General features: G+C 39.6%; 1 protein-coding gene across 4 annotated transcripts in view; it reads right to left on the bottom strand.

The window, feature by feature from the left end:
• Positions 1-14,771, bottom strand: part of EBF1 (EBF transcription factor 1) — a 282,653-nt gene that overhangs the window by 60,715 nt on the left and 207,167 nt on the right. For 2 of the 4 annotated variants that reach the window (XM_075102589.1, XM_075102591.1), the window contains exons 9-10: positions 14,271-14,404; positions 6,438-6,564 (exon numbers count right to left, since the gene is read on the bottom strand). In XM_075102589.1, coding sequence (XP_074958690.1) covers positions 6,438-6,564; positions 14,271-14,404 — 261 coding nt within the window. The remainder of the gene's footprint in view (positions 1-6,437; positions 6,565-14,270; positions 14,405-14,771) is intronic. The other 2 variants (XM_075102590.1, XM_075102592.1) reach the window with 1 other exon arrangement.

Below are 14,771 nucleotides of genomic sequence, written 5' to 3'. Positions count from 1 at the left end.
AGGCCAGGCAGACCAGGTGTTAACATTGACTCAGCAGAGCAACTAAGTTAATGGACTGGAACATGGAAAGCTTAAACTCAAACTTAAAGCTTAAACTCAAACAGCAATTTCTGGAGGCAACTTCCCTTTTCAAGGGCAGGTAACACCCAGATTCACATCACTGATGTGGGTGCTTGGAATGAGAGACTGCACCAATCCCTCCCTTGTTTTCCCATCTGTATTTTACCTGCAAGCATCCCTGACCCAGCAGTGGTGCCATGAGGACCCAGTTGTTCAGTGACTATGGCAAACTCCTGTGGGAGCAGAAAGCCACATGTACAGCTTAACTCCTTCAGCCCAACACAACACCCCAAAGACCGGTCCATTTCTGAGCTCTGTGCACCACCTGATGCCTCTGGTGTCCCCATGGCAAGGACCAATTGGGAACGAACACTTGGCACAATGAGATGAAGGGGGAACCCAGTGAACTCTGATTTAGGGCATTTTTCAGGTAGCTGTTAGGAGGGTTTTTTGCTTGTTTCCAGAGACATTAATTAAATTCACCAGTAAAAGTCTACATTTACAAAGGATTTAATTTCATTCTTCCTTACTTGATTGTGCTATAGTTAGGATTTACTGTCTCTCCTCTGTCCTCTGTAGTCTCTCTGAGATCAGGAACAGACTTTATATCAAGCGTCCAAAGCACAGGGTAACCTGTGGCACAAGACTCTCGTGTTTTAAAGAACAGACACCAGCTCTTATTTTAAACTTCATACATTTCTTTGTACTGAGGGGTTTTGTTCTGTTCTTCTGTAGCACTCCGTGACTATTTAACTTCAAGACATCTGATACTTTTTATCCTACCACTGCTATTAATATTTACTAGTGAAAGGCAGATAAAAACTGCTGTTAAAAACAAATGGCACTCATTTGCTAGCTACCAGATCTCATAGCTGGTCACTCTTCTGCAGAAGTGATGTGCTCTATATTTCAATTCTGATTAATGATTGTCATATCTTTCAGGGTGAAGAATTTTATAAACACAACAGGATAAAATCCAAGACAGCATCAGAGATGTTGGATTTTTTTATTTGTGTTGTTCTGTTGATGGTGGCCATCTCCGTTATACCAATAGTATTTAAGTGCTCAGGATTTAATAATAAACACACATGAATGAGGCATTGTAAAACTAATGAGGTTGTGTATTACTGATGTTGAGAATAACTGCGACTAGGTTTTAGTATTTCTTAGGAACTAACAGATACACAGCTATGGCCAAAGCTGGTGTAAGGGTCAAACTCTAGCCCACAGGGATCAAGAAAGGCTCCAGTGGGGCTACAGGAACCTCTTGACAGCCAGTCTGTCTCTTATCACCGCTTTTTTTTCTTCTTTTTGTTTTCTTCTTTTTAAGTCTACAAACTCCAGAACTCTCCATTTTGAACACTGATTGCTTCATTGACTATGTATCTTTTGAACTTCGCATAGTTATTGATGCCTTCTTGAAAGCAGAAAATTTTCCTAGCAAAGGAATCACTGAAGTTTACAAGATTGGAAACTTTAGGGACTGGAGATCACCTTTTAAGTGGTTCCAGTTCTGACCAGAACTGTGTACATTACTTAAATTTCTGCTTCTAGGACCATGGACTGAAATGTTAAATGGTGACAAGTAGTTTCTGGTCTCTTCATCTTGGAGGTATTTGACTTAGGAAATGAAAAGAGAATGATTCTCAGAAGACGACTACCCCTGTCCTTCTGTAAATTAAACTATTTAAAGGCAAAAACCTAAAAATGAAGCCACCTAAAATTGAGGCTTTTGAAAATGTTACCCAAATCATCTGTGGTCTGCCAGGCTCCTCCTGTTTGTACACAGACTCGAATGTTTTCGGAAGTAAATAAAGGATGAAACGAGGATGGAGCAGGGATTTTTCCACATGTGGCTATTTCTTCTTTGTAGCAACTAGTGGAGTGAAAAGTTCTCTGAGAAGCCCTATAACATTTCAGAGAAAGAGGCAGTTTCCCAGAAATTCTGCAAATATCCTGACCTTCGCAGTGCTAGCATTTCTACATCGCTCTACACACAATGGCCCAAAAGCGTAATGCAAACACTGGTCAGCCTCAGCAGTGCTCCGCTCTGACCTACGCAGCCTTTGCCACAATTATCCTGGAGGATCAGCACTTAGCATCTGGGTTATTCACACTGCACAGCAAGCCCCCTGTGTCTATGCTGACCCCAGATCCACCCATTCCTGTTAGTAGCACTTCTAGAGACGCACCATATCCCATAGCTTATAACAAACCCCAAATGACCTGTTGGGGGCACTTGCCTGTTTCTCTAGGTACCCTGTCAGCACACAAATGGCTTAGCCCACTGCCTCCCTGCAAGACTGATGCAAATGAAAACGGGCCCTAAATTCCAACCTGTATTCAACCATGTAAACAATTTCCAAAAAAAGGAACAGTATTTGGGGTACTCCTCAGCCAAGACATTTGAATTAACCCTCTGTTGTAAACACAACCTTAGTGACAAAGCTATATACTTCTGACCCCTATGTAGTCCTTTGCTCGAGTCTGGGAACAAAAGAACCAAACCTTAAACTGAGCAGGTGGTAGAAGACACAGCATAATGCATTTTTATGGACCTTCCATATGTCCTTTCCAATATGCAGTGAGATAAATTCTCCCTTCACTTACATTCATGCCGTCCCACTCAAATCTCACAGTTTAGTACCATAGCAAAATTCATCTCTGAAAATCATGCTGTCCATGATGCATCCATTTTTAAAAATTAAAACAAAACAAAATCTCAAAGGCCTGTCCATGTATCACAAATTTGTGCCAATTCTCATCCCTTATTTAACTCTACTGTATATGCCCTGAGTCACCTTGGTGAACTACCTACAGATTTGTATCCTTAACGGCTTCTTCCTTTATCTCAGTTTCTCCAGTCCTAAAATAATGGTAGTGATACATACCTGACTCCTAAGTTGTGATATGAAGCTTAATTCATTCAGTGCTCTCCAATACCAGAAGAGACTTACAGATGAAGGGTGCAACAGGGAAATACTGACCAGCATGTTTGGGTATTTCTGTGTGCAATATGGACTTTTGGCATTATTCCAAAATGCACACACTCGCAAGATGCGTTCAGACTTCTGTATTTCTAATAACTTTCTCCCAGGAATGTCAAAGCTTAAAATCTAAGAAATAATTGCTCTGTAAGTGCATGCTAATGGTTTGCTTTGCAGATGGAAAATAAAAAACGTATGTTTTCTTGTAAGCACAGGGTTGACACTGGTTTATTTCTTTCAAAAATACTTACAAAAGCCAGGATTTCTCTGTATATAAGTGACCTTGGTTCCTAGATGGCACATGGACTACTTAGAGATCATGTTACTAAGTTATTTGCAGTTAAAGGGGAAAAAAGGCTAAAATTAATGGGTCACTGGGTATTTTCTTCTGAGAACTTAAGTACTTAACAGTAAGAAAAAAACAGTTGACAGCCAGGTGGCTTGAGGGGATATTTTGTTGAACACTGATTAAAAATAATTTCTTCTAAATGAGACCTGACCACAAAATGGGACCATTAACGAGCAGGGACATTCTCACCAGAAAGGAAACTACGCTTGATCAACTCCTGCACCGCCCACAAACCCCAGGTCTTTTTCTCTCTCACACACACACTCTCTTGTTTTTTTTTTTCTTTCCCTTTTTCTCCTCTCCCCTTTTCTCATTCTTAATAGCAGGGTAAATAAGCAGCAAGTGATGCTGAAATGTTTTCGGCCAAAAACAGAGGCCAAACTCCTCTGAGAAAACATTTGGCCTCTGTGGTTTTGTAATATGTTCCAGAACACTGAGTTCACTGAAGAACATTGTGAAAAGCTCCCATCGGCTGGAGTGATGCTGGGGAATGTTACTGTATCCCAACTTCCAATTGGTCCATTTCCTGCAGGCCTTGTTAAAAAAAAAAATAAAAAAAAAAAAAAATAGTGCTATGTGGGAGTTAAAACAAGTTCTCATGGGAAAAATGAATGGCAAGAAATTCTAGCTTTAAAAGAAACAGCTAATCTGCTAGTTTGATTGTTCTTCAAAACTTACAATGAACCAATAATCCTAATTAAAAACACTTGGCCTAGTTCTCTAAAGCATCATAGCTTTTTCTATGCTTCGTTTGTACACACCATAGACTATTAGTTTTTTTCTAGTGCTCACTAACAAAGTGCTGACTTTGTTGGGATGGCTGAGCTAATTTCGTGAACTCAGTGTGAAACCTTAGCTAAACAAAATTGTGGTAATTTTCCTTAATTTGTAAAAGTGATTGGAGTGCAAACAAAATTTTCCTCTTGGGTCAATCCTATAATTTTCAATTAACTAAAACTAATCGGCAGGCGTGTACCGAACCTGCATTTTGTTTAAAGGGCTGGAAGGCACTTCTGAAGGTCAGGATGCATTAATTGTTTTTATTTTAGTTTCATTTAGTCCTTTTTAAAAAGCCTCTAAAAGGAAAATGTAAATTGTCTGAGGTACAATTTCAGTCACAATAGATTTTCTGTATCTACCGTCATAAAAGCTGCATAAGTAAGAGAATTGTCCATGGATTGGATCACCTTTGATTTTATCATTGTTTAGTATTTCATAACTTTCATTTATTGAATGAAAAATAATGTGTTTTAAACACTAACCTGAAAATGCATATATGGAAACACTCTCCGTACAGGGACACCTTATTTCCACATTCAGCCATCTGCTTCTGGGCAGACGGGCTAAACTGCCGCCCTCCTTTTTACTGGAAAAGCTAATTAATGATGATCTGGAAAGCAAAATCAAAATGGGTCCAAGCCATTTTTACATTTAGATCACAAAATGAAGGCCCAGAAATGTCTTCGCAAAGGCAAGGGTGGGCAGGTTTCCTCCCTTTCTTCTTCTCCTGCATGCATACTTGCCGTTTCACCAGCCCAAGATGCAGCCACCCTGGTGGCTTGACAACAAGCAGGGCAGCACAACTTATCATGAGTAAGAACATGAGAAGGGAAAAGATTCATGGTCAAACTGGCCAGAGCTCTGGCTGAGGCTTTCACACGGCATACTCTGGCAATTTGCACCAGCTGGCAATCTGACCCTTTGCGTTTTCTTTTTCTCGTGTTCCAACACATTCAAACCCTAAATAACTTTTTTGATATGGTGCGTTATTGTCCAATATATGAATTTCCCACACATTGTTGAAATCATAATGCTCACAATAAATACACGCAGCCTCCACAAGCACCTGCTGCTCAGCCAGCAAGGCGATACATGAACACTTTAAGACCCAGTTTAAAGAAACCCAGTGCATAATCCCAACTGGGGGAGAGGGTATTTGAAAAAAACAACAAAGCTTTATAAGGCACCTTTGTTCTACTTGCTCAATGTTATGAAAAAAATCAAACGAGAGCTTTGCTACCCAGCTGGAGCACAGAAGTCTCTCCTCTGCCTCAAGTCCCTCTGTGTACATTCACAGTTGGGGCAATATACGTGCCCAGTGTAATTCAGAATGCCTCATAGTCATAAGTATCTATGATATATCTTATTCTTAAAGTTTCAGGGGCAATTAGGAATGGGGAAAGGAATTGCTCTGGATTGAGATGAACCACAGATACAGAAGTAGTCCTGTCTGCATATGTCGAACAAGCGAATAAAAGAACAAGCACATCAAAACCTGGAACAAGCCATTAATTCTAGTAACATGCATACCTTCCAAGGAATCAATGACATGCATTCTTTTTAAAAAATTTTTAAAAATTTTTTTAAAAATTGATTTATTTCCCAGGCTGTACTTACCACTGCTGAGAGTGGTTTATCATTGACAGCACCTGCAATATCCTAGTGCGCTTTTTTGTTAACAATTCTTCAGGCCAAACCACTCGACTTAGTGGTCTCGGTGTGGGATGCCATCCCAAAACACACTGCAAGCCGCTATGTCTACAGCATTGGCTGGGGCGAAAGCTACTCAGCCTAGCTGAAAGTCAGAGGCAAGTACGTTACAGCGAGATGGGCAGGCAAACAGGCTGCTGCTTGGAACACTTGCAGCACTTGCCAGACAACATGAGATGGAGATAATTAGCAAGACACTTCTTGGAAGGCAGGTTCGTGATTGCACTAGTAAGTCTGGCTCTTTATGCTCGCACTTTTCCTCTGTTTAAGTACTGGGGTATCTGTTTCTCTCCTTCCTCCCCGCTCCTGGGTAAAGAGATGTCCCATTGTGAGGACAAACAAGCAAACAGAAATCCCACACTGGCATGTTTTCAGATTCATCTCTATGGTCATCCATTTCTGAAATCCAACCTTAAACTGGTACCTTCAATGACATGCTCAGCCAAAATAATAAAATACAGCTTTTAATGACAAAAGCAGAAGCCCTAGCAAGTGTGATATATTGCCTGCCCTATTTCTCCATGTTATGTCTAGTACTGAAGCATCCTTACCTGTGTAAATGAATCTTCCAGGCGTTCCCTTGCAAAACTGCTTAGATTTGTAGGACAATGTGACTTCTACAACCCCTGGGATATGTCGGGGAGGCGTCTGTACACGGATAGCATGAGGAGTAATCAGCTAGAGGAAAACATTGATGAGGGAGAAGAGAGGGGGAAAAAAAAACACTGTTAGATGCTGAATACTTCTTTAACAACACTTTCCTCTCAGATCACGGTAAACAAGCCTTTGAAACATGTGATTAATCTGTCAATGTTTGAATACAATCTTGATGTAACCCACACAAAAGCTAGTGACTACAATATTTACAAGCATTCTCCTTCTCAGCCCTAACAACATTATTTCTGTTTTCATACATGGCAGGCACTTGCTTCCTAGTACAAGCATTAGCCCTGGTTTAATGCAGTAATTTTAGCTTACAGCAGCAGGATGCCTATGTTTGCTCAGGTGAACACTGGGGTCATGAGAGTGTCCAACAAATCTGACTGATAAATGATACGCAGTTACATGTGTGAACATGGCACAGCACAAGCCCAGGCGGAGATTCGCTGCACAGCCCACGCCCAGGCAGGCTTTTAAATGCACTGGTCCCCAGCTGACATCTATACACTGCAAAAGCACCATGTGCTGCTGTTTTAATTTTCTGTTAATTTTGAGGAGGTATAACTGATTACTGCAGAAATGCAAAGTTTGGCTTCTGAAGGATGCTGGATCTTCCCTTGCAAATAATCAGAGCACTCAAAAGAGATATACCAAATATAGACATCTAACCACCACTTCCAGTCTGCCTTCACTGCAGTGACTGACATACATCTGAGAGGGCTCCTGCAGATGTGGATTTACACAGCAATAAGTAGACAAACTTAACTTCTTTGCGAATAGGGCTGGGGATGCTGATCCTCTGTTGGCTGGGGTGCGTCAGTGCTACACCTTCCAGACTCTAGGCCATTTTTGCTCTTTCAGGATTCTGGACTGGATTTAAAACATGGTCCCTGAAATTAACATTAGAGCCATCTAGAAGTTCACTAATTTATGGCAGGTTAACTCAAATCTCTGCTGCACTCAGAAATTACACCATTGTCCACATCACTAAAATGTCCTCTTCTCACTCATTATGCTCCCTCAGACAAGAGTAGTAAAAGAAGATGCATAGAAAATGTGACATGATTGTGTCCGGCAACCAAGACACAGCTCTGGCACATGGATAATCCTTCTCTGACTGTGGCACATTAATACACTTCTAGAGAGGCAAACAAGATCAAGACCAGCCTTGACAGCAAGCAAAGCCATGAGTACTCTATGCAGACAGTCAACTGCTCTATGCTGTTTGTTGATTCATGTCCTGGATCACAGAATACATTTCAATTGATTTTTTAAAAATAAAATGCTAATTTTATTCTTATTTTTACTAGGAACCAAATATTTCAAAATGGTAGTAAGGTCCTACCAAAAAGTCAGACTTTTGTTTAGGGCACAGGACTAAAAAAGCACAGGAGAGTAATGTCTGTCTGAGAGCCATCTGTGTTACTGAGGGAAATGGCATACACAGTAGGAAGTTCTCCATATTTAAAATAAGAAAAGTAATATTAAATCAATTTGGAGATTAAACCCAAAACTACCACCATCAAATGCTCCAAAAGTTATTCACATCCACAGAAGTCATAAGTCATATGTCATTTTGGAAATGATCATGTAGGAATTGATGCCTTCTTGTTTGTGAGCTCCAAAGAACATGTTTTCAGGCTCTGCTTTGAAATCATGTGATTTAGAAATTTATTTATTTTTAAAAGAAACCTACCTTTTCTCTAAATTACTCATTCTATCAACTGGGTTAAAAACAAAAACAAAACAAAACAAGCAAACAAAAAAACCAAAACCAAAACTTCTAAGGATTGCTTTTACTTAACTTGAGCTGTTTTACAGTTGGGCTGACCAAAGCCTAAAAGTCTATGCCAGTTCTGTACATGGCCTCCATAGTCAGCGGAGGCAGAAAGCACTGCCAAATAGCAATTTATTTCCAGTGCTTTAGACACCTCTCATGTTGGGATGAGCTGCCCTCTGAAAGCATCTACCTTTCTCCAATGACTGAGACTACAAGTTTAGACTAGATGCTTAACTGCAGGCAGCCAAAGATAGCCGAGATAAATCCCATCCTCAAGTGGTTCTAGTTAACTGGGTGAACTGGCAAGATGAGAAAAGTTTTGTGACATTTTTAGGGGGAAAATATTTGTGAAAACAGCCAAGGATTTTAATAGTAAAGGTTAACATGCTAGTCTTACTACATCAGCGTGTGCCTTGCACCCCTCAACCCCCATTCTGGCATGAGCTAAACAGGCAGCTTCTGGTTGTATCTTTGAATTTCCCAGCATTTACTGGTCTGTCACCAGTTTAATGTTCTTTAAACATAATTTGTGGCATTTTCCAATACTCATCTTCCCTGGTTCCCAAGAAATGTCTGACCTATTTATGGTCCATTGTTACGGAGAGCTGGGGAGAGTTAAGCAAGTTTCCTGGTTTGTTCTCCACAAACAGTTTGGTTTTCCTTTGTGCTCTGAAGTAAATAAGTTTAACTGTGTTTAAAACCACAAATATACAATAATGTCGCCCACACATTCCCAAAGGGTGAACATGATGTCTGAAGTCCTATGGTTTAGGATACTTAGGATATATTTTACTTCTCTCTTCTCTAAAACTAAAGCTTGGGAGGTATACCAGGAGAATACATATGTCTTTTCCTTTTGCTTTTTCTCCTTAGCATCTGCCACTGACCACTGTCAGGGATACAGTACTGAGCTAGAAGGACCTTTGTTCTGGGTCAGCCTTCAGTTCTCATGCACACAGAAAGGAACTGGTTAGCTCTGTTACATACCAGTAGTCCCCTATATTGCTTTCATATCAAGAAATCGTCTTTAAGGGACAAACAATGTCACTGCACTTCAAAAACCAGCCCTCTGAAAACCACCTTTGGTCTCAAACTCTGATTCCCTAGTGCTGCCAGGATCTGTGTCATGAACCGGGACCGGCTCTCCAAATTGCCCTTACTCCATTTTGCAGTCCCAGTGACCTAATGGGTGCTGCATGAATCTGGGTACTCCAGGTCTACCCGCAGCAAGAGCAAGTCTGCCCCTGACTTCAGTAACTCCAGGATTATGGCATGTCTTCCTGTACACGCTTTCAGCCTGTGGCCTGACCTTGGGAATCCATTCCACCTTTTCCTAGCACATTTTCTCCTCTCACACTGATACAGCCTGTACCTTCTTCAAGGCACGGTCTGTCTCATATTTGCACGTAACGCATCTGGAAAAGGTAAACTATTAGCATCAAGGAATATTAAAAGTAAAGACACCATTTGTGGAAGCCTCTGAGCCCCAAACTGTTGGAGGCTAGTAGTGTTCTAGGGAAGCATCGCTACATGATCACCCTGTTGTTTTTACAGACATCTGTCATTGCCCAGCACCAAACAAGATACTGAGCTAGATGAACCTCCATGTCTGTCTCCGTATGGCCTTTCCTATGTTCTAACCTCAGGTGGGGACTCTTGGTACAGTAAAAGACATCATAACCGCAGCAATGACATGCCAAGAAATAAGGATTTGTAAATATTAGTTACATACATTTCTGAACACATTTTTAAAGTGTAAATCTTGAGCAAGGCATTGACCTGTGATTTGGAGATGAACCCACCAGCCAAAATCCCAGATCCATCTTCTTCTATTCCATCATTTGGCTAATTGAGATCTGGAGCTGGACAAAAAACTAGTAACTGGACATAAAACTAGTAACTGGACCCTTTCTCCCAAGGGATTTTCAAGTTAATTGGTCCAATACTTGCAACTGTACTAGCTGTTTGATATAAACTCTTATATGTTAGTTGGGTCATGCTGTGGATTGCATTAAAACCTGAGTTAGGGACCTTCAGAATGGAGGGAGGTACATGTCCTTCAAAAATCCAAAACACATTTGGTTTGAGTGTGTACAACAAACCTCTTTCTGTGGTTTGCTAATATATTCTAGACATTCTTGTGTGATACAGCATCATTTCACACTCTTCAGAGTGCCAGGTTACTTTCTTTTTTTAAAAGTGACATTTTATAAGGAGATGTCATTAATCTGAGTCACTAGTTTATTTTTGCATGCTTGAGCTCTGGTTTGTGGTTAGGGAAATGGTGACAATCAGTCATAAATTTAACTTGGACTCTGTGTGAAGAGGACCATTAGGACAGGAATGAAGAAAAATCCCACTAACTGAAGGTAATGACAGCTTTCAGTCAGAACAGGACCCTTAAGATATCTATATTTTTAAAAATGACCAGTGACTTTGCATGCCTCAATTCTGGGCATCCAGATGCCGCTTAATAAGCATTGGTTTTCAAAAAGAAGGTGCCTACTCATTTTTTAAATATGAGTCAGATCTCCAAAATAAGCACTCAAAAACAGAGACTTCCAAAATCAATAATAAACATAAAAAGCAAAACAAAAAACTGTGTCACAGAATTTGATTCAGCAGCACTAAAAAAAAAAGGCCAAACCAAAATACCATCCTCTGTTTTTGTGCTGTACAAAGGTAAAAGAACTGATGTTTCAGTGCTTCATCTTTTCTTAATATAAAAGAAAAAGTTGTTTCCAGCTGACTCTGTACAGCTGGAGGAATGTTCTTGGCAGGAAAATGTTTGAAGAAATAGTTCATTTTAAGCAAATATTGTGGAATATTTATAAGCAACTAATTTTGTCTTCACAATCATGTATTTGCTCTGAAACTTGACTCTCAGAGTTTCAGCCCCCCAGTAAGAGAGAAACAGCAGAGGACCTTTATCAGCAGCTCAGAGTTTGAATATTTGCAACAACGCACAGATCCAGCACGCTGGGTAAAAACCTTCAAACAACAACTCGGTCTGTTCGTGGACTGGACACACAGAAAGGCGGAGTCTATTTGGCAAACGAACTATTTGCTGGGAGTCGTCTGTCCAGATTCAGCATATGCACACAATATACCAATGCCATTTGTTTGTTGGTTATGAAAATCCCTTGGAAAAAAGGCATTAGATGGCCCATTTTGCTGTATTCTAAAAATATCAAGGGCTTTTAAAGTCATTTTTATAAAGTAATATGGGAGTTAAGGATTAATTGAACCTTACCAGCTTAGGGTATCTGCATTTCTGCACTAAATTAATGTGACAAATTAAGTTTTTATTTAGTTCTCCCTGGCTGAGAAAGGTTGTAATTATGTTAGAGTGTTTACAGCTAAAATATACGTTTAAATAATAAATATGTGTTTCAGAAACCATTTTAAACCTCCTTTTTTAACACAGTCAACTCCATTTCAAGCATATAAATATTTCAATTACAAAACTTGAATACATGTAAAATAAATTAAAAATACATTATTTACATTTCAAATTATTTATAACATATGCTCCTTGACAGCAACGAATTCACCCTTAGAATGAACAAATTTTTTTTTGCCTTTTAACTTTGCTTCTGAACTGTGGTAGAATTTATATTTTAAATATCCATGCATCTCAGGTACTTACATGGATTTTGCTATAATAAAATCTGAGTAATATAGGACCTTTACGATAATTATCTTCACAGCACCTTTCCAAAGAAGATGACTAATCTTATTACTGTGTTAGAGAAAGGGAATTGAACTTTAAGCAGATTATGTGATTTGCCCAAGGTCTCATTCAAAGTCTGTGGCAAAATGACGTTTAATTTAAATATTAGACTTCATCCCCCAAACCACCTGCAATTTCAACTGAAAGTGAAGTTATAAAAATCCATGTGAAAATGCTCTACAAGACTCACTCTTTTTCTTTATTTTCTACCTATCTAATTTTGTTTGGAATTTTCTACAACTCAGTTAAAATCATGTTTTATTTGGATCCATGAAACAGCCAGATGAACTTGAAAGTTCCTCTTGAATTCAGTGACAAGATAACCTGGCCAGGTTTGCTCAAAACTGGGCCTGACTGGCAACTCAGGATGAACTTGCTCAATGTTTGAAGATCATCAGTTCAATTCTACACTCTATTAAAGTACAACAAAAAATATCCTTTCTGGGTACTCAAAATGCACTAGACATTTTTAGTAATGGGAAGGCAAATGAAAGAACTTATTTGGCACTTCATATGTGGCTAGTAGGCGTAATCTGAATTACTTATAGACCGCTATTATTTAGGGATCATTCAGCTCAGGCATTTCTGCACTAGTTTATCGTATCTGTCTGCTTCTTTCAGAAATCATTTCTTTTCCCCTATAGGATTTTCTGTTGCTCTCATAGGTTATGAAACTGAGAAGCAATTCTGTAAGGGAGAGACAGTGAAACAGTTTTCCCTCAAAGCCAACTTGCAGCCTGTTAGAGCATTCACAACAAACAGGCTGACTTCGGTCTGGACCCCCTCTAACATTATTAATTTTATGACAAGGCCTTGAAACCATCAGCAATGATGTTTTGATCAGCACTCACTCTCCTGAGATTAGAAATTGCCAATTAATGGCTTCCACTAATAAATAGAGTCAAGTTTTATAATGAAAGATCCAATTCTGCAGTACCAAAATCAGAGCACTTTCCTCCCAGCCTCTTCACCTTTCCCTGTTAAACATCTGTAGTCATAATGGCTTCAATCCTAACACACAAAATGCTTACACTGGACCCAGGGGGCACTTTCATGATCACATAAGGGCTTCAGAATAGGGCTTATTTAATATATCTCCTTTTCTGGAATGCCCTTTCATCCACTCTTGTCCTCAAGTGGAAGGATGAGAGAGAGAGAGAATAGTGAAGCCCATGAAGGACATTAGAGGATACTCTTCATATGGAAAAAATGCTGCCATATGTGCAATGGAATCAGTAGGGGAAATGTGCTGGATACGAATTAAGCTATGATGTTGATTTAATATCTATAGGATATAAGGCAAAGCATCAGAAGATCATTACGTCACTGTGTAAGCACTCCACAGCTATTTCGGAGATGCTTGTTTGTCTTAGTGTGTCAGTATTAAAATCATGGAAATAACAATTTCTTATAAAACCTCCAAAATTATTTTGAAAAGTCATAAATGCAAAGTGTAAACCTTTCCTTGGAGCTGCCTTCCCATGCCAGCAAAGCCAGTGGGAACTCTTCCCCGACTTCTATAGCCCTGCACTCTGGAAGTGGCTGTTCATGTGATGCTGCCTGGGTTTTAACTTTCCACAGGCTTTTGGGGAATATCAGACTCAATGTTTAATTATGTGCCAGGAGAAGAGAGATTTAAGAAACTGGGAGGAACAGCAACAGCAAAAATTTGATAAGAAGCAAAAAAAGGGTTACTGTGAAACTACAGAGGCCCCCCGCTAGGTATAACAAGTCTGTATTTTCCACTGTGGATACAATACTGTATATTTGGTTGCTATTATGCAGATGGTTCTTACACCAAGTATCTACACTTTAAGGATACAGAGGTGCTGAATTTCTGCGATCTCCACCTTGGTGAGCTGCAGCTACAAGCAGCCAGTTTCCCTGGAAAGCAGGATCACCTAAACGTTTGTTTCCTGTGGGCCCTTAGCTATTGTAGTGCTAAATGCAGAATTATTCACACAGGCATTTATCCTTCCCTTTTCTTGGAATAAAAGGCACTGAGCTAAATTCTGGGCCGTTGAAAGGAGATGCAAATCCCCTGGCTGTAATGGGTTTCTGCCACAGGTAAATTTGACTAATTATTTTCATAAAACTGAATGAGGAAAGGATTCGCATCTCAACATTTGTTGCTGATTTAGCATGTGGCATAGAAAAAGGACAGGCTAGCTATGAGCTAGACAAAGCTATTACCATTCAGACAACACCTACCTCACTCCAAACCAGCATGGTGCCGAATATGACCTGTAACCCATCAAAGAAATTGTCTCCTATGATGATGACAGTGGCACCTCCTGTAGTCCATCCTTCACTTGGACTGATGGCTTTGATACATGGTGTAGCTGCTTTTCAACAGACATGAAAAAGAGAAGTATTCTGCTGTTAGAACCAGATTTTAATGATAGAAGACTTGAGAAAAATAAAATAAAAGGAGCTTTCATTTTCCCCCTTACTAACACAAAGATTTCAGCAATCATGTTCTTTCTAGTACATGTGCATGACCTCAAACTATATCTTTGGGAACACTTTTTCTCAATTAATTTCTGTTTGGTTTTGTTATCTGCATTGAAAAAATTAACTTTTTAAAGCCTACATTAACAAAAAAAATCACAGCATGATGGGCAGAGACCAATTGGAAATGAGGACAAATCCCTATCTTTATTCTATATGAAATGAGCAATACCTGAGTTAATAAAACAATATCCAGCAAGC

Source organism: Phalacrocorax aristotelis, chromosome 8, assembly GCF_949628215.1.
Source record: "Phalacrocorax aristotelis chromosome 8, bGulAri2.1, whole genome shotgun sequence".
NCBI lineage: Eukaryota > Metazoa > Chordata > Aves > Suliformes > Phalacrocoracidae > Phalacrocorax > Phalacrocorax aristotelis.
Note: the sequence above shows the minus strand (reverse complement) of the source record. Positions and strands in the feature narration are given on the sequence as shown.